This window comes from Artemia sp. Qi Xiang Cuo, chromosome 1 (genome assembly GCF_049724085.1).
Source record: "Artemia sp. Qi Xiang Cuo chromosome 1, ASM4972408v1, whole genome shotgun sequence".
NCBI lineage: Eukaryota > Metazoa > Arthropoda > Branchiopoda > Anostraca > Artemiidae > Artemia > Artemia sp. Qi Xiang Cuo.
Genome location: NC_142794.1, coordinates 35,504,553 through 35,529,358, shown reverse-complemented (window position 1 = coordinate 35,529,358; position 24,806 = coordinate 35,504,553). Strand labels below are relative to the sequence as shown.

The 24,806-nt window shown below is 34.6% G+C and overlaps 1 protein-coding gene across 2 annotated transcripts in view; it reads left to right on the top strand.

Annotated features, from left to right (window-relative positions):
• LOC148956240 (galactosylgalactosylxylosylprotein 3-beta-glucuronosyltransferase P-like) overlaps nt 1–24,806 on the top strand; it is a 171,083-nt gene that overhangs the window by 34,150 nt on the left and 112,127 nt on the right. For both annotated transcript variants that reach the window (XM_089094683.1, XM_089094675.1), the window contains exon 2: nt 20,131–20,251. In XM_089094683.1, the coding sequence (XP_088950809.1) occupies nt 20,131–20,251 (121 nt within the window). The remainder of the gene's footprint in view (nt 1–20,130; nt 20,252–24,806) is intronic.

The following is a 24,806-nucleotide window of genomic DNA, read 5'->3' as shown; positions in this document are numbered from 1 at the left end:
TAACATATGTGGTCTGTGTATTGCCACTGATATGTGCCATGTCTGGGTGCAGTATGGCACCGGGAAAGTCCGCTTTTGGTTGCTTTTTTAAGAATTAAGAAGGTTAGAAAACTGATCAGTTCCTCTCGAGAAAATATTATTAAGGAGAATTCGTGCAATATATATAAACTTGATTAGATACATAGATGCAGCGCGCGTTGAGGTAGTTCCACGAGGAAGTAATGCTTGATGTCCTCTTAAATTCGTATCAGGACAAAAAACAGATCATATTAAAGCTAACGTTGGCTCCCAAGTATTTTTGTTAATCAGTACTGATAGTGCCGCATATGATACATATGGCCCATAAAGTGGCAATTTAGTAGGCGCTAAACCATACCATAAAACCATAAAGTAGGCGCTATTTCTAGAATAGAAAGGGCTAGAAAGCTGGTTAGTCACATATAACTTAGACTTGATGCTTTTTTAAGGTGACATAAAGACAAATAAGCGCTCATATGAAAACTAGGCTTGACCCACATGCATATGTTGTAAAACTCATACTGATAGCTTCACGTTGAGTCACGTTTGAGCACTTACAGATGCTATTTCCGGAGTAAAGAGTTCAAACTTAGTTAGTACATCTTAAGATTAAATAAAAAAAAACATGTCTTTTTTTTACTGAAAGTAAGGAGCAATATTAAAAATTGAAACGAAGATAAATTATTCTGTATATAAAGGGAAGTTGCCCCCTTCTCAATCCCTGGCTCTTCACGCTAATGTTTGTTAGTGCTTTTAGAAGAGTTTCTGATTCTATTTAAACCGCCCTTGAGTTTCAGTAGTTGTTCTTAAAGAATTCGGACAATAAGTCAAACTTTTGCGTAAAATATCCAAGTATTGAGGATATATGGAATAATTTCTGTTCGTTTTAAATTTTAATGTTGCTCCTTACTTTCAGACGAAAAACCTCTCCGGAACATCTCCACAATTAAAACTTAGTAGCCAAAGAGAATTTAGACCAAACAAAAATAATTTTGTATAAGAATCATGGCAAATTCCCCCCGTGTAAAATTTCTTTTGGAAAGTTCACCATCGGAAAACTCTCCCCATGGAAAATCCCCCTTGCAGAAAATTACTCCCTCCCAAAAACTATCTGATTTCCAATCAGAGATACTATACGTAAACAATGGGCAAATTTTATAACTCGCAGTCCTTTTCTCGGGGATTGTGCAGGTTCCTGCCATCCCCAAAGGTATTGTTGTTGGACTTTACAACTATGCTGAACAAATTGGCTATCTCAAAATCTTGATCAGGTGACTTTGGGAAAAAAGGAACGTAGTAGGGGTGTTAGTTACCCTCCAATCCTTATGATCACTGTTTAAAGGGCACTAAAACTTTTAATTTCCGTTCAAATGAGCCCTCTTCTGATCTTCTAGGGCCATTGGTTCGATACGATCATCCCTAGAAAAAAAAAAGATAAACATGTATTCACGATCTTTCTTCTGGCAAAAAATACAAAAATTCCACATTTTCGGAGATGTGATTCTCATTCAGATTCCTTGACTTTTAGTAGGTGTTTTCTCCTTTTGGAAGGCTCGTAACGTTTGATGGGTAGCATTAAACTGAATGAACTTTGTATCTTTTGAGTCACCATAAAAAGCCAATTCTTTTGATTTTTCTATTGTCACCAAATAATTCCTTTATTACAGATTCAGTTATTAATAGGCCGACTCGCTCCTTGTTGCTGGTATAGGAGTTATTACGGGGAACTGTTGAAATAGAAATAAAATTAATTGAACGCATTGATGAAATGCCAGAGGGGGCGGCGTCGCTTGAACTTAGAATTGACACTTTATTGATCATGGTATCGAATTGATTTTTCATTATATGTAACCGAAAACAAGTGGTTTTGGATCCCCACCTCCCCCCGTTTCAGTTTGAAAAACCAAAGCAAAGTGGTATTGCTACCATTTTGTGCCAAAAGCGTTGATTTTGGCCCAAAAAGGCTTAGAATGCAGGGGAGTGCAAATTTTAAAATACAAAATCGATTTTTTAAGGTCAAAAACCCTAAATAGGATATTTTATGCCCATATCTGGAGAATCGACTCCAAAATATGACGTGAATGCTGTGGTACATCAAACATCTATTTCTGCCCAAATAGAGTCAAAAAGTCGCAGACTGCAAATTCTAATATAGCCAATCAATTTTTCATTTTCTAAGACCTTCGACTGTAAGTTTTAAGCCCTTATCTTAAAAACCAAAGAAATTCACATTTATGCGTGGTCAGCATCCATCTTATTATTTGTTTCTAATTTTTTTCTGGCATGGTTAGTAGGTTACAGCAAGATCGCAGAGAGATGTCTAGGGGTTCAATTAAAGGCTACTACTGTCTTTCCTCACCTAGAAATCCGTCTTAGTAACTCCATCGTAAATGCACTATATGGTGCCAAAAATGGTACTTTCGCTGCCATTTCTGGAGTGGAAAGGTCGGGAAGCATAATAAAGGTCCTACTATAATCTCCACGGTTGAAAACCCTTAACCGATTAAAATATCCTCTCTTGTACAGTCCCCCTCTCAGCCCCCTTAGTAATCAAAAACTGAAAATATGTTTTGGAAAAAAAAGTGACCAGTGAAAAAATGGCATCCATTTATTTTCATTTTCGTGTGACAACCTACCCCTCGAACTCTTAAGTTTTGTGGGAAAGTTTAAGGGAGGTAAGAAGTAAGAACTACGTTTAATGTCCTTTTTAAACAAAAAATTCCATTGACTTGCTTAGTTTTATCTCCTAAATTAAACAAAGATCTTTATGGAAAGTTTTTTGTTTATGTTTAAAGAAAAGAAATATTAACTAAAAAGAAACTAAGTTTTCTTACAAAAATAAAGAGCAGAACTTAAAACAAATAAAATTTATTGCTTCGAAGGTCTCTGCAACTCATATCTATTTAACCAGCTAAAACAAACTGACACAAGATATTTTCCCATGTGTGAATAATTCTAAAACTAGCGATTTACTGAAAACTGAGCTTGCTTGAGTATTTTTAGAGGATTATAATTGTATATTAGAAGTTACCAGTATCATAGTCAGGTAAAATCTATTGAGAGAACCTTATAAATCAGTCTTGTATCTATTGCACCACTGATGGAGTTTTTTGCTTCTAATAGAACATCCTCCTTTTTTGGGGGTCGGTTTTGTGCTTTACGTTTGAAAACTTCAGCAGATAAATATAGTAGGTAAACATCCTGAGTTTTAAAACTTCAGATGGTAAACATATTTTAGTAGTTAAAATTTTAGTTGGCGAAATTTTAGAAGGTAAACACCGCGGGAAGAACAACCAATTTTCGAACGTACTCGGACATTCATCTTACAGAGAAGTTCTCGCTAATATTTAAAAAGTACTTAATAAATCTCTCAAATATTGACGAAGACCACACTGCCTTTCCATATCAAACAAACACAACTTAAAAACAATAGGGAAATTTTTTCCAAGACAGTGCAATTTAAATCGGTGAATATTTCGGTCCTAAGTCCGAGGGCCGTCCTCATCACAACATTGAAGATAAAAAATATATATAAACAAACTTACATTAAAATACGAAGTTTAAAACTAAAAATGCTTTTAAAAATTGCTTTTAAAAAACCTTTAAAACAGCCCCAGTATCCTTACTTCAACGAAGTTCAGGACTTCGAGTCCTGGTTGAACTTCGTTGAAGTAAGGATACTGGGGCTGTTTTAAAGGTTTTTTAAAAGCGTTTTTAAAAGCATTTTTAGTTTTAAAATTCGTATTTTAATGTAAGTTTGTTTTTATATATATTTTTTCTTTAATGTTGTGCTGAAGACGGCCCTTGGACATAGGGCCGAAATATTCACCGATTTAAATTGCACTGTCTTGGAAAAAATTTCCCTATTGTTTTTAAGTTGTGTTTGTTTGAAATCTCTCAACATTTTCAAATCGGAAGAAATCTCTTAATTGATACAAAATTTCAGGCCTGAATGCTTAGCCTAATGCCACAGAGAAGGGCATAGTTAGCGAAAGATTCATTCTAATATACCTTGACGAAGGTTAGTTGGATGAAACTCAAGATGCCAATATCTCCTCAAATTTGGCAATAATTCACTAACGTTTTTATAAATGCAAATCTTAGGCAGTCATGAACTATTTTTAATCAAAGGCAGCGCTATTCAGCGGATTAGCGCTTCCTAAGTTTGTACCGTGAGTAAAATGTGATATATTTAAAATACAAAAATAAAGGTCCTTCTTTCTAAAGATAATTCCGACTTCCTCTAATTAAGTTTAAATCTAGTTTCGAAAAAAAGAAAAGTCCTTAATCAGCAAAGAAAAAAATTGCAGTTAACCTCAGACAAGAACGGCGCTATCCAGCTTTGGATTTCGCTAAGATAGTGGGCAATAAGAAAGATGCTACACACAATGTTTCGAAGGAAGTTTAAATTAAAGGAGCGCTGTGAACATGTGAATCATCGGAAATATTTAAGACGGATTATAGGACGGAGGGTTTAGTCCACCTCATAACTTCGGCCAATCGTGGGGTAGCTCCCAATACAATCGATCAGGATTTTGGATATATAGTGAAGAAAAGGGTTTTTGGTGCTCTCATGAATATAGACATAATTATTTTAGCACTCAGACATTGCGATTCAAATTATTATGCAGTCATTGTAGAGACTTGGTTATTATTTGCCGTCATTTGAAGTGAGCCCTGTTGCACACCAAAATGTAAGTTACAATAAATCTATTGCTCTTCTATCTGTGTTTATTTTGTTTTATAAGTCTGTATCTAATCGCGCGACAGGTAATTAGTTCGTATATCTCCAAGGTACGTTCCCAGGGATCTGATCTCCAGATAGTTCGAGGAAAAGAGGTTACATTTATATGGCTACACCTTTTATTTTCTCGCAATAATTGAAAGTGGCACGGTCGTAAACTTAGTTTACTATCCAGTACTGTGGTGCAGGCCTCGTTGGCACAATCTTTAATGTTATAAGTGGCCCTATTGGAAAACTTATCAGGTGTAAATTCACATCCTTAGAACATAATATTACATTTAACGCAGTCAATATTTATGACCACATTTGCCGCAGTCATTTCTTTTTATCGCTACAAATGGCGCGTCAGAAATTGGAGAAAATGCGAACTAAGTAGGCTATAAACTTTGTAATTTAAACTTAATTATTGGAGAAATATAGACATATAAGTAAAGCGATTAGGCCTATAACCGCTAAGCTACTACAGGAAACCCTTTAAAATATCTCATAGGAGATAATAGCCTCCCCCAAAATAGGTTAAGTGAAAAAATAAATTTATTTCGAGTTATTCAAACGCAAAAAAAAAATGTCAGAAGATTTAGAAGAACAATTAAAGGCGCAAAAGTTGGCCGCAAAAATTATAGAAATAGCAAAGTCTAACCCGCAGAACAATGGTCAATCAGATATTGACGAATTTAATGTCCAATTGGCCCAGTTTATAGAACTAACAAAAACAGAGCTAGAAACGTTAGTCGACATGCTTCTATTACGATTAAAAGGCCAGGCCTTAACCTTTCTATAGTAGATTGAACATACTATAGGTGACGACGCCAGCTTGCCAATAAATACGGTGGACAAATTATTAACGGCATTTAAAGATAGATTTATCGAAACCAGTTCCATAAATAAATTAAAACACGGAATGGTGTGCTTTGACTATTCACAAAATATAAGAGAATATCTTGATAATATACGCATTTCAGTAGAGGCAAAATACGGAAGAGGTTCAGGACAAATGTATGAAAAAGTCATACTAAATACCTTTTTGCAAGGGTTACCCCAAAAACTATATAGAATGGTAATATCCAAAAATATTCAGAAGTTGGATCTTGCAGTTCAGGAGATAGATCGATTGATTGAAGTCGACACGATGGTTGCAAATCACAGTAAAGCAAAAATAAATAGCCTAGGGGATTCAAACGCGAACCTTATCTTCAAGGGCGATCAGGCGTCTCCCAATTTCTTTTCAAGGGATAACTCCCCAGTGCCAAAAAGAAATAAAACACAAGAACCCACTAGGCAGAAAACACTAGGTTTTTAGCCCGGCAAACAATTTAGTTAAGAAAACAACCCGACAAAAATAAGATGCTATATTTGTTATCGTATTGGGAACATCGCGAGAGAGTTCCGTTATGTCCCCGATCGCATACCAAGAATTGCTGTCGGTAGTACGCAAAATTATGGCAACCATTTGTTCGGAAGAATCAATTTTAGCGCCGGTGGTGCACTAGGCTATAACCAGGGAAGATTGCGCCAATCAGTACCTTACAACACGTACCAACCAAATTTGTATAACCCTCCCCCCAATAGACCAATTAATTACCAATTTGAAAACCCAAATACTCGCCAAAGCCAATATAATGCGAGAATACTATATAGAAATCACGAAAATTTGCCGACGGGAAATGAAAATTTTGCAATCCATCGGCATTGGCAGTCAGCGCCAGCAAGCGGCACTGACGCAAGACTTCCAAGTTACCATAATAATACATGGCGAAGGCAGACAGATGTAAATCAATTAGATATGCCTACGGAATCTCATATGTCTGAATATCCGTTGCAGGCACCGACGCATGAAATAAATCCGCAGGGAAACGTTTCAGGCCCTTCAGAAATATAAACTGGACCCAGAGGGGGCCCAGAATATTTTATAGGTCCAAACCGATATTAGTACCGTCTTGTAGTGATAGTATTAATAAGTTAACTATATTTAATTATTTTTGTGTAGAAAACCTTTACTTTAAGGCTTTGATTGACAGTGGTGCCACGGTTAACATCATAAACTCATGCGCATTCAATATGTTGCCTCCCCAACAAAGAAATTTTAATAATCCCAATTTAACTAGCGTGACAGGGCACAAATTGGATGTAAGAGGTTCAATTCGCCTAGACATAAAAAGGGATAATAGAATCTTTTCGACAAATTTTATAATATGCGATAACTTTCCGTATGAAGCAATTATAGGCGCAAATTTTTTAAGGTCTAATAGAGTACTATTAGACGTAGCGAACGAAAGGCTTGTCTACCCGGCTAAGGTAGGGTAAGAAATTTCTACATTAAGAAATCGTAACAGAGGTTACGAAGACAACGTAACAATAAATAAAATTTCTGGCGGTATAATGTCGCAATCTTTTGAACCTCATGTCTCGAAAGGAGGAAAAGGAATAATCAGAAACTTGTCCAATTATTCTGAGAGACATTGTAGAGATGAAGTAAATTTAAATAATAAGTGTATTGAATCTGCAAAAATAAAAATAGGAGATATGCGACAGTACAGGTCAAACGAAATCAAGAAAATAGCAGAATTATGGAAAAACATAGTAAAACCCAACGTGACGCCGCAAGATGCTGCAATGGCACAACTTAGCGCCAGTATGAATCCAATAAACAACGAAAATAAAGAGAAATATTACGGATTCGCGATGCAAAAAATTCAAGTCCCTACAAAAACGATGCAAAAAATTCAAATATCACAGATGATTGAACCAGTGGTTAGCAAATGCGAAATATGGTTTGCCACCCCTTCAAATGAAATTCCCGAAAATCTGCTATGTGAGGAACAGATTATATCTTACGACAAATGAGAAGGTTTTATTTGGGTAACTAATAACCACAAAAATGACACAATTACAATAAAAAAGGGGACGTGTTTAGTCCAAATACAAGATATCTCGGAAAATGATTTAAATAGATGGGAGAATTCCAAAAGAAACCTTGTTAACGGCATTAAAACCTCAATTAACAAATACCCTCTAACTAAATCGCAATTCTTAAACAAGTTTAACATGGATCATATTACCGACTTGGAACTTAAGAAAAAATTATGCGAATTATTATGGAATTTTAAAGATATTTTTTCCGAATCTTAAGATGACATCGGACTTATACCATTTTATGAACACTCAATTTTAACGACGGGTAATCCTGTAGTGAAAAGGCCATATCGTGTGCCGTATAAGCACTAAGAATGGTTAAAAAATAAAATCCATGAATTAGAAAAAAATGAAACTATATGCCCCAGTATTAGTCCATATTCTGCACCAGTGATCTTGGTACCAAAAAAGAATGGTGACCTTAGACTTGTAGTAGACTATAGAGCCCTTAACAAACAAGTAGTTAGCGATAAATTTCCTTTACCCAGAATAGATGAAATTCTTGACTCTATTTCAAGCAAAAACAAAATTTTTACTTCTTTGGACCTCACCCAAGGCTACCACCAAGTGAAAATAGCCGAAAAAGATGTCCATATAACTGCATTTTCAACATCTGAATGTGGTTCGTACGAATACTTAAGAGTATCCTTTGGACTTAAAATAAGTTCAAGCGCGCTATGTAGACCCCTATTACACCTGTTAAGAGGATTAAAGAATATCATTCATTTTCTTGATGATGTCATATGTGTGGGAGAAAACGCTGAACAACACTTAGCAACAGTAGCTAAGGTGTTCGAGGAGTTCAGACAGGGCAATTTAAAATGCCGGCCTGAGAAAGTAAATTTATTTCAACCTAAAATTAAATTTTTAGGAGTTGTAGTAACACAAGGACAGATATCCCCAGACCCTGATAAAATAAAATGTGTTGAAAACCTTAAACCCCCCAGAACTATGAAAGAATTAAGAGGAATTTTAGGTCTTACTGGCTACTTTAGAAAATTCGTGCGCAATTACCCCCAAATTGCGAAACCCCTCACGGAATTAACTAAAGGGAACTCCCAAAATGTTACCTGGTCCCAGGAAGCTCAAACTTTCCTAGACTGTCTCAAAAAGGCACTTTCTTCTGAACCAATATTATCACTGCCTAATTTCGAAAACGGACAATTTGTGGTCACAACCGATGCTAGTTCAAAAGGCATTGGGGCTATTCTTTCGCAAATAATTCCCAAAGGAAACCCAGATCCTTTACAAGGACCTTCTAATAAAAAAAAATAGAAAAAGTTATATGCTATTCGATTAGAACTTTATGAAAGGCCGAAAATTGATATTCCGTCACAGACCTAGAATTATTATCCATAATCTACAACTGTAAAAAATATAAAAACAATTTAATTGGAAGAAAAGTTATATTATGATCATACCATAAAATTTTGAAGTACATGCGTACATTTAAAACACCCACGGAATTTCTCGCGAGATCTATAATTAAAATTAAAAACTTAAATTACGAATTTTAACGTTTAAAAGGTAAGGGAAACAAATCTTACTACTTTTTGAGAAGACAACCATCAAGTATGAGTTCGTAGAATGAAAAAAAAGAAGTTAAAACTATCAAGGCTAAAAGGCAGCAAGGATATTAGAAAAAAAAAGCCGAGCGAAAGGTAAAAGAAAACAAGAATAAACATTGCCTCGTGTCTTTAGAAAATATAAAAAGAAAGCAAAAAAAGGACAAAAGGTGTGTGGCACTAATCAATTATTTTGTGAATGACGATGCGCTACTGGATAAATTCAAAACTCTTAGAGAAGAGATAGATAATTTTCACTATGATCTTGATGAAGAAATACTATGTAGAATCGTGACTTCTGAGACAAATAGAAACCAAACCTCAATAATACCTGTATTGCCACAAAACTTAATAATACCCGCTTTTAAATATATTCATTCGGACATAGGTGGACATTTAGGAATAACAAAAACTTTCCATAAACTAAAAGATTATTTTTACGTGCCGTCGGGAATAACAAAACTTAAATAATTTGTAAGTACTTGCGAAGCGTGTAACTTAAGAAAAAAACCCCAAGTTTACCCTAATCCCCCAATGGGAAGAGTCCCGGTAGCAAAATTCCCATTCGATATTATTTCGTTTAACTTGTATGGAACCAGCGGAGGCTTGCCTGTTGCCAACAGAGGCCATACTGGTATTCCTTCAGTTATAGACCATTTTCCTAGGTTTACTTTTGCAAAAGCATTAAAAAATCAAAGCGCTTACGCCACAAGTAAGGCGTTGGCGAAATTATTTGAAAAATTTGGCGTTCCAAATAAAGTTTTAAGTGACAACAGAAGCAATTTTGTTTCAGAGGTAACAAAAGATTTAGTGAGTTTTCTTAATATAGAGAAAATGGTGACAACCCCGTATCACCTACAAGCTAATGGTAAAATAGAAAATCGGCGTAAAATATTTTCGAATGTATTAAGCATTTATATAAAAGACAACAGGAACGATTGGGATCGATTCTTACTTTATTTAACTAACGTAATCAATACTGCTTATTCAGAAACAACTAAAGACAACCTATTTTATTTACTTTTTGGTCGGGAATTTAGAATCCCCTATGATGAAATTATTGAATCTCTGTAGTATCATAATAACTCGGAGGATTACAAACAAGAATTCATAAATAGGTTGAAGAAAACTTATAAAATAGTTAAGGAAGAGTTGGAAAAATGTAAAATAAACCAAGAGCTAAGAAACCAACCCACAGTCAAGGGGAGCAGAATTCAAAATAGGAAAGTGCGTCTACCTAAATAATGAAGCAAAAAAACAGAATGCAAAAACTTTCCAAAAGAAATTTTGGAACATTAATAATATTGAAAAGTTTTGATAACGATTATACTTTTAAAAGATAAAACCGCGGTAGCGAAAGAATTTACATGGCACGTTTTAGCCGAATAAGAAGAGCCAAATTTCCAGAGAGATAAGTATCACGTCCCTCCTCTACTGATTCGTCAGAGGCAGAAAATGAGCCCCCTAAATCAAGATTGGGAGTGCTAAAACCCTTTAATTTCAAGCTAGAATATTTCGAGAATGATAGTGACGAGGAAAAATTTGAAGAATTTTTAGCTATGAAAAATCTAGTTATTCCCAAGAAAAAATCCCTAATACCAGTAAGAATAAAAACGCCAAAAGATCCGAAAAGTTCATCATCGGAGAGTGCAGAAGAGTTAGATTATACGATATCTCCGAAAACCCAATTTTTCCCTGATAGAATTTCGACCCCTTGTCCCTCCAAAAGATTTTCAGACGATATGGTTTCCCCTGCAAAACCAATAGAAAGGCCCCTGTCATTGCAGGAAGAATTGAGCAGAGCTCTAGAAACCCCCAGTATTACTGTAAAGAAAACTCCTCCCAAAGATTCAACTAAAACAAATCTGCGGGAAGCTATGGATTTAATAAATTTTCCCATAAAAACGAGTCAACGTAAATTGTCTTAGAATAAAAGTCCCAAGGATGACCAGCAAGGACAATATCATGATATAACTGTGCCCAAGGTAAAACCTAATCAATGGACTTCATGGAGGGAAACCCTAGTGCAAAGAATGCCCCATCCCCCTGAAGACATGGCATTTAAACAGTGGAGGAACCCCGCAAAAACTATTGATTCCTCCCAAAGCTCTCAAGAATCTTTCAAATCTCCCGAGTTGAAAACTCAAGGCGAGGATTTAGAGAATAAATCTTCTACTTCCAGAGGAGTAGAAATTTACGAAGGAAGGGGAGGTGATACCTCAAAAACGCGAGGTGCAACCTCTAAGAGTTATAATGCGGAATCGTCAGAAACCAGTTCCGAAGAGTCTGACGGCAAATCAGAACATATAGTAGTTAAAGAAATTGTGAAATCAAAACCGACTTCAGCAGCTGCGCACGCAAAAGAAACAGTATTAAAAGGGCAAGAATTTTTGAAAAAACAATACAAAAAATTTGATCTCATTTCGCTAGCAAAACCTAAAAAGAAAAAACCGCAATAAACAGAAGAAAAAGTAACGACACCGTCAGGTAGAACGGTTAAGAAACCAGACAGATTAAAATATCCATAAAAATACAAAAAAAGATTTAATGGATAGGCGTAATAAAGGAATAATAATTTAAAAAACTTTTAATCTACGAGTAAAAATCATACAATTATAAAAAATGCTGTAGAAATTTTTTTTCAACATATATCATGGCTTCGCATGAAACAAAATCGTCTGATACCGTCTGTTCAAGATATATCAGTTCCCGAAAACAAATTCTAATTAAAAATTAGCATATAATTAATTCGTATAATTTCCTTTAATATAAAAAGTCTACCCGTTTCATTCCAGTACGATTAATCCAGTCTAACTGAAAGAAGACGTGATAGGAAGTACTAAGCGAGAGATATTCATACACCTTAGAAATGATCTTTGGTTATTTTCTTTTAATAGAAAAAGTCTTGAAACTATTTTTTGCTACAGTAATACAGAGGAAATAGACACAAATTAAAAAACACAATTACCGTTACAAGATACAGGTATAGTAACCAGAAAACAAGGATGTCGATTTGTAACTAGAGAGTCAACTTTTCGAAAGCCGTTAATTACCGCGAGCACAAAGATAACGAGTCCCAAAATACTCAATTTCAAGGCCATTAACCTGTCGTAAACTATTCCCAATATATAAAATGAGGAAATGAAAACGTCAATATGGTCCAAAATAGAAAAAAATAAAGGGACATTAAAGATTACAAAATTAAGAGAAGCATTAGACTCCCAGATTCCCCTATTAACAAATGAAGACCAAAGATTAACGTATGTGGATGATAGATACGGATTATTCTCTTCCAATTTCTGGTGGAACATACTACTGATCGTATGTTTCGTGTTCGCGATTTCCCTGACCATGAGATTCTTACTGACTTATAATTATATAAAAATCCTGAGACTAAGAAGGCGAAAACCAAGAGAAGAACACGGAGAAACGGCTGAAATGCAGAAGTTAAACCCGGAACCATGAGAACGTCTAAGCCAAGAAAAAGGGACGACATTAGAAAACGAGTGGGTATAGAGGTCTCCATTTATCCTTACTATGTCTTGTTCCCTCACTTTAGTGTTGTTTAGGTAAAACCCAGAGGTTCCGATACGCCAACATGTGTTTCATAAACATCACTGACGTGCGTGAACAATGCAAGCATGGAATATGTTTTAAAATTAAACCTCAAACTTGACAATGCAGAGTAAATTATGTTAAATTGTTATTTTAAATCTAACATAGTATTAAATAATTGCCGAAGGAAACTAAAAAGAAATATGTGAATTAATATATGCTGATGAAAATATCAAGGGACCTTATTTACAGCAACAATGTAATTTTTTGTTTATTATGTATTAAGACTACTTGATTTTAAAGAACGTGTGATTCTGCCTCGTTATTTTTATTACAGGAAGTGGATTGACGTATTCGAAATCGATTATTACAATACGTATTCCAGCGCATATGCAACCTAGTAGCATCTATTTTCGTCATACCTCAACCAACGACGAGTACTCACCATAGACTCCAGGCGATTTTCATCCAAACTTTGTCTACCGAAAGAATAGTTACCCATGATCGTTGTTTCCTCGACCGTGAACCATATTACGTATCAGGTAACATTATATTTGAATCTCAGTATACAGTGCAGTATCGAACTATATAATCACATAAATTCTGAGAACTTCATCGACCAGTACAAGATATAAGTACATAAATGTCGCCTTTGATAATCATTATGGACCCATATGCCATATGACCGTATAGTTATGATATTTGATGACCCCAAAAATTATTTATGCGTCACAGACTCACACGTCGAATACCTTTCGACCATCTCTCGGAATCCATCCTATCCCCTCTGTTTGGAAAGTTCATATCTCTGTTATCCCATAAATGTTACGAGATAATTTCTGAAAAATGGACCTGGAAACGTAAATCAACCATGGTAACCAGCCCCTCAGTGAAAAACACCCCTATCACATGTTAAAGACAACATGTTAATGGATTCACTATAGTTCGATGCCGACTTGTTCTAAATCTAAACTTCAATTCCCCTGTAATTAACCTAGGAATCACTGCAAAGGTTAATAGACGCAAGCCATGAACTAACAATTTTATAAGAGAACCCTGATCCCTAAGTGCACGAATGAACAATTTTATACGAGAAATACATTCTCTATGTGCATTTAAAACTCCCAAAAATGATATGCTGAGAAGAAAATAAAAACGCACTCCGAGTGTTTGACCCCTTAATGATAAGGCACCCTATGAACTATCAAAAAGAAAGTGAAAATTAACTCTGATAGCACATTCCCACACTTGTAGTTGGAAGTATCACTTCCCATTTCACAATTAAAGAAAGCTTGTCGTGTGAACACAATCATGCTCGAGCTGTTCAATGAAGAAACCATATCGTAAGTGCCTTAAAATTTTTTGCCAAGACGAAAAGAGTGATGGACAATAATTTAGAACAGAAGAATTGAGTACACTAAAGACTCGAATGGTGATGAAATATATGAGAATTTACATATGTTACTTCTTAATAACTTTGATAACTAAAAAATTCCAATATCCTATGATTAACGTTGCGTAGCAAACATCCCCAGTGAAAGTGTTCTAATGTTGCCAGTGAACATGGTAAACCCAATGTTGTGTGTTTTAAATCGTTCTTATATGTAGTGTTAGATATTCAGATAGATTTATGTGTAGCGTTGTCGTACTAATTATTTAATGTAGCGTAAATAGAAAGAAGTGTGCCCTATAGACAGCAAAATAAAAAAAAATCTTATGTAAAGGTAGAATAGCCCCAACCTTGTTGGAAATGTAAAAGTAATCAGTGTTAGATGTAGAAAAAAAAATCTTTAGCATAGTAGCTAGGCTAGAACCATGAATAATCTTAGTCCGGTAGACGAATTTTAGATAGGGATGTAGAATAAAATAAGAAAAGTAATAGAGAGAAATTTTAGCACTCCTGATTAAGCAAAAAAAAATAATACAATATCAAACAAAATTATTTAGGATAACGAGTTAATAAATAGCGGATACTTCAAAAGACCAAGCGCTGGCAAATAGTAGTGATGGTATGACCCTATATATTGGGACAGTTAACATTTTCTATAAGTAAAATGTGACATATTTGAAAAAAAAAAATAAAGTTCCTTCTTTCTAAAGGTAGTTCTTATTTTTTTTTATTAAGTTAAATCGAGTTTAAAAAACAAAAGTCCTTAATCAGCAAAGCTAAAAATTGCATTTAACCTCAGACAAAGAACAGCGATAACCAGGTTTGGATTTTGCTATGATAGTGGGTAATACCAAAGATGATGCACACAATATTTCTAAGGAAGTTTAAATTATAAGAGCCGTGTGAACGTTTGAATCATCAGAAATATTTAAGACAGATTTTTGGACGGAGGGTTTGGCCCGCCTCAGGACTTAGGCCAATCATAGGTAGCTCCCACGGCACATGATCAGGACTTAGGATATATTGTGAAGAAAAGTGTTTTTCGTGCTCTCATTATTGTCGACAGAATTATATTGGCATTCAGGCATTGCGATTCAAGTTATTATGCAGTCATTGTAGAGACTTGGTTATTATTTGCCGTCAATTGAAGTGAGCCCTGTTGCACACCTAAAATGTAAGTTACAATAAATCTATTGCTCTTCTATTTGTGTTTATTTTTTTTATATGTCTGTATCTAATCGCACGACAGGTAATTAGCTCGTATGTCTCCAAGGTACGTTCCCAGAGGAATCTGATCTCCAGATAGCTCGAGGAAAAGAGGTCACATTTATATGGCTACACCTTTTATTTTCTCGCAATAATGGAGGGTGGCACGGTCATAAATTTGCTTCACTCCCTATTGCTGTGGCGCATGTCTTGATGGGAAAATATTTATGGCTATAAGCGGTCCTATCGGAGAACTTATCAAGTGTAAATTCACAGCTTTTAAGCATAATATAACATTTGACGCGGTCAATATTTATTACCACATTTGCCTCAGTCGTTTCTTTTTATCGCTACAAGCTAAGAGTGACATGGCTGTTTCAATTCATTATCATATTTTTTTCCAGGCACGCAGGCAAACTTGATCTTGTGCGTCCAAAGGGGATAAAAGTAGGCTATTAAGGTGAAAGTTTCAGGGAATGTTTAAGTACATCAAAAGACACAATGTATATCTAGGTTGTCAAAAGGGCGTATCTGCAATATCTCAGAAAGTGCTAATGGTATTCAATTGAAAGTTCCTGGAAATGTTGAACTAAATCAAAAGACGCTATGCGCATCCAAGTTGTCAAAAGGGCGTATCTGAATTATCTCAGAAAATGCTATTGGTATTCAATTGAAAGTTCCAGGAAATGTTGAACTACGTCAAAAGACGCTATGCGTATCCAAGTTGTCAAAAGGGCGTAGCTGTAATATCTTGGAAATGCCTAAGGGTATTCAGTTGAAACTTTCAGGGAATGTTAAGGGAGATATTGAACTAAATACAGCTACTAGAACGGAGGAAAGCCAATATTTCTGTAGAGGAGATTTTCTGGATCATCTAGGAGTGCACATTTGGGGACATATCTCTAAAAGTTTAATGCTAACCCCTTCAAATTAATACGGATGGGGAATTTTCCCCTTGAGCTCATTTTAAGGATTTTGGATTAAGTACTAATATGTTAACTACTATTAACTGCTAAGATAGTTTATAAGACGAATGCTTAACGATGAAGAGTTGAACTTTAGCACGAGTGGGGGTTGACTGGGCTCTAGCCCCTTCTTATCTAGAATCATTCTGAATATGAACTAAGAGGCACAAAATACAGGAAAACACAGTTGTTGTTTTTTATGGAAGTAAAACGCTATTGTAAAACTTAACACGAACCAAAATTATCTTCTATATGAGGAGAGCTGTCCTCCCCCTCCCATGCTCATGAAGCAAATGTTTTACTTCGTTTTGTCAATGGCTCAACAAAAAGTCTCTGACACAAGAGTAGTGTTTCAAAAGTTTTAGGGCAGCAGACAAGCTGCAAATGACTGTTTTATGCTATTAATAATTCCAATTGACTCCTTTTGTTTTACGTTGCGATATTTTCAAGATGCTTTGGAATCCCTCAAAGAAAATCATCGTTTGGGGGTGCAATAAAATTTTAGTCAAAATAATAAACAATGGAATACAAGAGAGAAACAAATATTTAGAATCATTAGAATCTAGATGATAAAGAAGCATTAGAAGCTAAATAAAGGCAGACAATCTCGTCATTCAAACAAAACCATTGGTATTAAAGTAGTGATAACTCGTGGAGAACAAGGTTTATAGGAAAAAGTGAAAACAGAAAGGAATTTCAGAAAAGTCAAAACGAACAAAAATAAAACAAATGTGCAAAAGTTTAGAATTTACTAAATGATTAATTCATGAAATGCGACAACTTAAAAAGAATAATAATGTAGAGAAAAGTGAAAATAGAAAGGAAATGCAGAAAAGTCAAAACAAGCAAAAACAAAATACGGAAAAGTCTATAAATGACTAAATGATTAATTCATAATATGCTACAAACTCATAAAGAACAATGTTCGTCGGAAAAAAATTAAAATAGAAAGAAATTGTAGAAAAGTCAAAACAAAGAAAAATAAAATAGTGTTTCTTATAATTCTTTAGTTCATAGGGTTTTACAGATATGATTTTTTCTCATTCACTAGTAATAGATCATCTATTGTATAAACGGGCTTATAAGCCAGGTCAAACGAAACTTATCAGATTAATATTAAAAGCGGTTTTGTTTATATTTCCAATAAAATTCTATGACTTTAAAGGGACTTTCATCTTTTTCGAAAATATGGTAGATTTTCACAGGTTCGTGTCTTTTGATTTTGTTTTTAGAGTTTCGGTTACTATGTAGTCGGATCGTTGCTTACTTACAGTTCGTTACCATGAACTGTTTGACCACGGAATATTCTTCCGAAAAGTGTTTTTTTCTCTTTTGTCCCCCTTCACCCCTCTTCTTCTTCAACAATTAGCCCATGAGTTAATACATGCACCCACACACACAACTAGCTGATTTAAAATTATTAAGAGTAAAAATACCAATAGACAAATGCTATAATATAAAATGTGATAAGAAGTATCTAAGCCCCTTAGGTTCTCGCTAATTTACATTCCGTGGTATATTTTCCTTGCGAAATTGTAAGTTCATTATAAACCTGAGTAAAAAATAGGGGGTTATTAACGATTTTCATATAAGTAGAATAGAAATAGGTTTTTTTGCACCTTCTCCACCCTTCCTCTTTCCCCCACCGCAATTACTTCATTACCTAATATACGTAAGTATCTGATAAATGCCCTTACGTTAGAAATTGTAGGTAACTCGACAAAAATATCCTGGTTATGAGATGGGGACGCATAGGTGATTACACTCCTCTTGGTCATGTTCATTGTTGTAATTAGGTCTACATCAAGCGTGCTAGATCTGTCATCGACCTTTGATCGTTTTTGCTCGAGGTGATTTTGAGCATTAATCTCTTTGAATAAAAATTAATTTTCAGTTTTTCGTCGGGTAAGTTCCATAGATAGGGGCTAGTAATCTCTTTTTCAACATGCAGGATAAAAGAGAAAAAAAGTATGCTTTTTCAAGTAGGAAACGTATGGGGGGTAAATTATTGCTGTCATAATTTCAAATCTTCTTAAACTCCTAAAAAAAAACCTAAGCTATTAGTTAATAACACGAATACGATGTAACATAAAAAAATATAACACAATTTGTGAGATAATCTCTCACGAAAGAGGATAAAAGAAAAAAATATGTATACTTTTTTCAATTATGAAAGACACGATTTAAAACTTACGAGGTTAAATTCTATTTGCTCTAATCATATAAAAAGAAAGAATTTTGCTAGTCTTAGATGGAGCCTAAACTATCGATATTTTAAATATGATATGCATAAAAATAACACAACTTTGCGTATTAGTTCCGCTAGGTTTTTTCTATTCAGAATATTAATAATCCTCACCCCCCTCTACAATGCCAAAGCTCCCTCCACCCCAACACATTAAAGATATTGTACATTTTGAAAGACACGCATTGCACATAAATCAATTTTTAGTCTTATATAAGCGATATTTCTGCAAACCACTTAAGACGCATTTTTTCCAAAATGCCTTATATCTGAACGGCTGTCACAAAGCGATGGAATTTGCGATAGATATGTAGTCGACTGTCAATCAGAAACCTATATGGCAGATAGTTAAAGTTAGCTATAAGGAAAAAAGTCTCGTTTTTTTTTATAAAACAAGACTAAAAAGAAAAAAGTACCAAAATTCTCTTGAAGCTATCCATTTGAAAACGAATAAATTTAACAAGAAAGGCAGGTAATATACTCGTTCAAATAGTTTTTCAAGCTGTAGATAAAGGGTTGTTACATCATAAATTTATACACAAAAAACAAGATTTTATTACTTCCGGCCGAAACTAGTATTTTTCCCAGAAAGTCTATTAAACCTTTGAACACGTTATACCAAGGTCTTGAGTTTTGGGTATTGAACCTAGAAAAACCTTTCTGGTTGCATTATATCATCTCTTCCTTGAATATCTAGTCCCAAAATACTGCGTGTTTGCTCGCATTGTGCAATCTGCTCACCAATCTCGTCCAGCGTCAATAGGATTCCTTGTAGGCATCAAATCTATTACGCTTTTGAGTATATTCTTGTAGGTTCCTTGTAGGCGTCAAATCTACTACGCTTCTGAGCATATTATACCAAGGAAATCTCTTTAGTCTGGGGTATTGCCCATTGGAAAAACCTGTCTGGTAGCTTGGTCGCATTATAGGTCCTTAATATAGCGTGTTTGGTCGCTTTATAGGTCCATAATAAAGCGTGTTTGGTGGGATTATGCAATCACTGGCCACGGTAATTGATACGATACTACTTGTATGAAAGAAAAAAATACACAGTGGCCCATGTTCTGGAGCCTTGGTACCCGTATAAAACAAAATTTTACGCTCTCAGTCAAATAATAATTTGACTCACTATAATAACTTATAATGTCTTTTTCTAATCTGTGTTTTTCTTTCTTTGTGAGGAAGAAGGGAATTAGCAGGTTATAGGGATTCTAACATTATTTAGTAGTAACGTTGAGTGCGGCACTAATTTTTATGTTTTGTTTTTGATTGTCAATTTTTGTGTGTGCGTGTATTTTTCACCTGATCAGTACTAATACCATCTTAAACTTGTATTCATGAATCTAACTTAAAATATTAAGCATGAAATGTTTGAATTGTAGTGAGGAAGGCATATACCCTAGGCCCTATCTGCACACGATCCCAAAGGTGTAATAGCCAGACTTAGGTGCCTCACTAGTTAGCATTCTAATGGTGCTTTTCAACATGGTGCTATTCTAATGGTGCTACAACAATATTTCTTATTCAAGCTTAAAAATCTGGTGGTAAATCGAAGAGGATTGAAGGCTGCCCCTACAGTGGATCTAGACGAAGAAAATACACAATATTACGCCTATATTCCTGTTCCAAGAAAGACTGAGGAATTTTTCGGTAAGATGGTCACGATCATTTCTGATAGCTCTTAAATAGTTTGATCTGTAACTTTTGAGTATTTAGTCGGACCAGATTTTGTTTAGTTAACAGGGTAGCTTTGCTCGATTTATGAGTTTGAGATCAATTTAAGGGGGAGGGTATAAGCAGTAAAATGCGTTGCAATTACCCAAACCTTAAGACTGCAATAAGCAGCAAATATTTAATCATTTTACAGGAAGCTAGTCGCGAGCCCCTCTAGAAAAATCCCCCTGAAAAGTCCACAGAAAATTTCGTCCGTGGAAACTCCCCCGGCGTAAAATGCCCGTGCAGAAAATCCCTTCCCCACGTAAAATTACCTCCTGGAAAACTTTCACCGAGGAAAACTCACTCAGAAAATCCTCTCCTCCATAGAAAATCACACCCAGATAATTCCTCCCATATTCCCTCGGATAATTCTGGATGAGCAATCGATCCTAAAGATGCACGTAGTCCATACAAAATAAACGGTTCAAATATAATTTTTTTTTAAGCTTCATTTAACTAAGTTTATTCATTCTAGGCTTGATAAAATCCATACAATGGTGTACAATTTTGTATTAATGATTATGGGGGAGGGCCGGTGGATTTTTGTGTAGGGGGGAGAGTGTATTTCTATTCTCAAAAACTGTGCTTTCATTTCCAACTTTTCTGTATCTAGGTGAAAGTTTGGATATTTGTAGAAGACGATTTCGGGGAGGGGAATTATATTGGGGGATGAAAGCTTACATTCAGACTCCTACCGGCACAAAGTTTGAGAATTGGAAGGAGCATCGTAAGCAACACCAGGAGAGTACTCAGGTGTGGGGAATGGGGTGGTAAGTGCTACAAGGAGCTTTATTTAAATGGTAATATTTTTCATTTTCCTATTTATATGCATCATTTAATGCACTTTTGTTCTCCAGAGGGCACTGCCCCCACTGGTGTCCATTGAGAATGTCCCTAAAAAACGGTTGGTTTGAGGAATACCACAGAAGATTTGGAAACACTTGGCAAGATTTTGATAACACCTTAATGATTTTGTTATTAACTTGCAGGACTCAGGCAATACCGGAGAGGATACTCATAATGTCTTGCAAGACTTTGATAATGCAAGACAAGATTTTGTAATACCTAGCAAGATTTGGTAATATCATGTAAGACATTAATATTGCAATGCAAGGTGTTTGATAATTTAATATATGGTTTTGATTGTACCATATAAGATTTGGAAACACGTTGCAAGATTTTGATAATACCATGCATGATTTTGTTAATAGCTTGCAATACTGAGGTTATATGATAATTCAAGATCAGATTTTGTAATACCTAGCAAGATTTGGTAATATCAAGTGTAATATTAATACTGTAATGTAAGGTATTTGATAGTTACAAACATGATTTTGATTACACCACATAAGATTTGGAAAAACATGGCAAGATTTTGATAGTATCATGCATAATTTTTTTAATAGCTTGTAAGACTTAGGTAATTCTGGATAGGATATTCGTAATATCTTGCAAGACTTTGATATTGCAAGACAAGATTTGTTAATATCATATGTGACATTAATACTGCAATGCAATGTGTTTGATAATTTTGGAAGAGTTTTTGATTATATCACACAAGATATGGAAACATTTGGCACGATTTTGATAATACCATCCATGATTTTGTTAATAATTTGTAATACTGAGGTAATACCAGAGGATACTCATAATGTCTTGCAAGACTTTGATAATGCAAGACCAGATTTTGTAATACATAGCAAGACATGGTAATATCAATTAAGACATTAATATTGCAATGTAAGGTGTTTGATAATTTCAGACATGATTTTTATTATACCATATAAGATTTGGAAACACGTTGCAAGATTTGATAATACCATGAATGATTTTTTTAATAACTTGCAATACTGAGGTAATACCATAAAGGATACTCATAATATCTTACAAGACTTTGATAATGCAAGACAAGATTTTGTACTACCAAGCATGATTTAGTAATATCATGCAAGACATTAATACTGTAATATAATGTGTTTGATAATTTCAGACAAGATTTTGATTATATCACAGAAGATTTGGAAACACTTGGCAAGATTTTGATAATACCATGCATGATTTTGTTAATAACTTGCAAGACTTAGGTGATACCGGAGACGATACTTATAATGTCTTGTAAGACTTGAATAATGCAATACAAGAATTTTCAAAACCTAGCAAGATTTGGTATCATTATGTAAGACATTAATACTTCAACGTAAGGTGTTTGATAATTTCAGACAATATTTTGATTATATTACACAGAATTTGGAAAAACTTGGCAAGATTTTGTTAATACCATGCATGGTTTTGTTAATAACTTGTATGACTTAGGTAATACCGGACCGGATACTCTTAATGTCTTGCAAGACTTTGATAATGCAATACAAGATTTTTTTAATACCTAGCAAGATTTGGTAATACCAAATCTTGAAAGACCTTAAAAATATCTTGAAAGACTTTGATAATGCAAGATCAGATTTTGTAATACATTGCAAGATTATTATTATCATGTTAGACATTAATACTGCAATGTAAGGTGTTTGATAATTTCAGACAAGATATTGATTATACCATACAAGATTGGGAAACCCTTGGCAAGATTATGATACTACTATGCATGATTTTGTTAATAGCTTGCAAGACTTAGGTTATATAAGAGAGGATACTCATATTACCTTGAACACTTTAATAATGCAAAGATTTTTTAATTCCTAGCAAGATTTGGTAATTTCGTGTAAGACATTAATACTGCAATGATAATTTCGATATGGTGTTTGATAATTTCAGACAAGATTTTAATTATATCACACAAGATTTGGAAATACTTGGTAAAATTTTCATATTATCATGCATGATTTTGTTAATAACTTGCAAGACTTAGAAAATATCAGAGGAGATACTCATAATGTCTTGTAAGACTTTGAAAATGCAAGACCAGATTTTGTAATACATAGAAAGATTTGGTAATATCATGTAAGACATTAATACTGCCATGAAACGTGTTTAATAATTTCAGACAAGATTTGATTATACTACACAAGATTTGGAAACACTTTGCAAGATTTTAGTAATACCATGCATGAAGTTGTTAATAATTTGCAAGACTGACGTAGTACCAGAGAGGATACTCATAATATCTTGCAATACTTTGATAATGCAAGATGAGATTGCGTAATACCTAGCAAGATTTGGTAATATCATGGAAACCATTAATACTGCAATGGATGGAGGGCTGGAGTTGGGGGGCCTGGAGGGCGGGGGACTCCTTGGGGACTCGGGTCCTGGTTGGGGACTTGGGGTCTGCCAGAATTTGTCTGTCCGGAATGCATCTCAAATTTTCGTGGTATGCATACTCTCAGGAGGATGCCATAAATGATGCACGGAAACATATCATTGCTAACGCCTACCAAAAATCCAATTAATAAATTGAATGTGCCAATAACTTGTCATGATATGTGACGCTTAACATCACTTGGCCAATTTTCCGGAAATAATACATTGAATGCATTAAAATATATTTAAATCATAATCTTTTCAATGGCTTGTTGGCTCAGCCGAGTAACGTGTCGTTCTTTTACCTTAGGAAATCATTGATCTCACGTTCGATTCCAATATCAAACACAAATTTCATAAAATTAATAGGAAGTTGCTTCTACAAAATGGATACTGTCTTGTTGCATGGATGAATATGCGTCTTATTGTATGGATGGATATATGTCTTGTTGTAATATGTGTCTTGTTGTGCGGATGGATATGTGTCTTGTTGCAATATGTGTCTTGTTCTATGAATGGATATTTGTCTTGTTGTAATATGTGTCTTGTTGTATGGATGGATATGTGTCTTGTTGTAATATTTGTCTTGTTGTCCGGATGGATATGCGTCTTGTTGTTTGGATGGATAAGTGTCTTGTTGTATGGATAAATGTGTGTCTTGCTATAATATATATCTTGCCATATGAATGGAAATTTGTCTTGTTGTTTGGATGGATACATGTCTTGTTATGTGGATGGTTATGTGTCTTGCTGTATGGATGATTATGTGTCTTATTGTAATATGTGTCTTGTTGTATGGATGGATAGGTGTCTTGTTGTATGGATAGTTATGTGTCTTTTTGTATGTATGGTTATGTGTCTTGTTGTATGGATGGTTATGTGTCTTGTTGTATTGATGGTTTTGTGTCATGTTGTACGGATGGTTATGTGTCCTGCTGTATGGATGGTTATGTGTCTTGTTGTAGGGATGGTTATTTGTCTTGTTGTATGGATGGTTATGTGTCTTGTTGTATGGATGGCTTCGTGTCATGTTGTATGGATCGTTATGTGTTTTGTTGTATGGATGGTCTTGCATATATATATATATATATATATATATATATATATATATATGTGTGTGTGTGTGTGTGTGTGTGTGTGTATATATATATATATATATATATATATATATATATATATATATATATATATATATATATATATATATGTATATATATATATATATATATATATA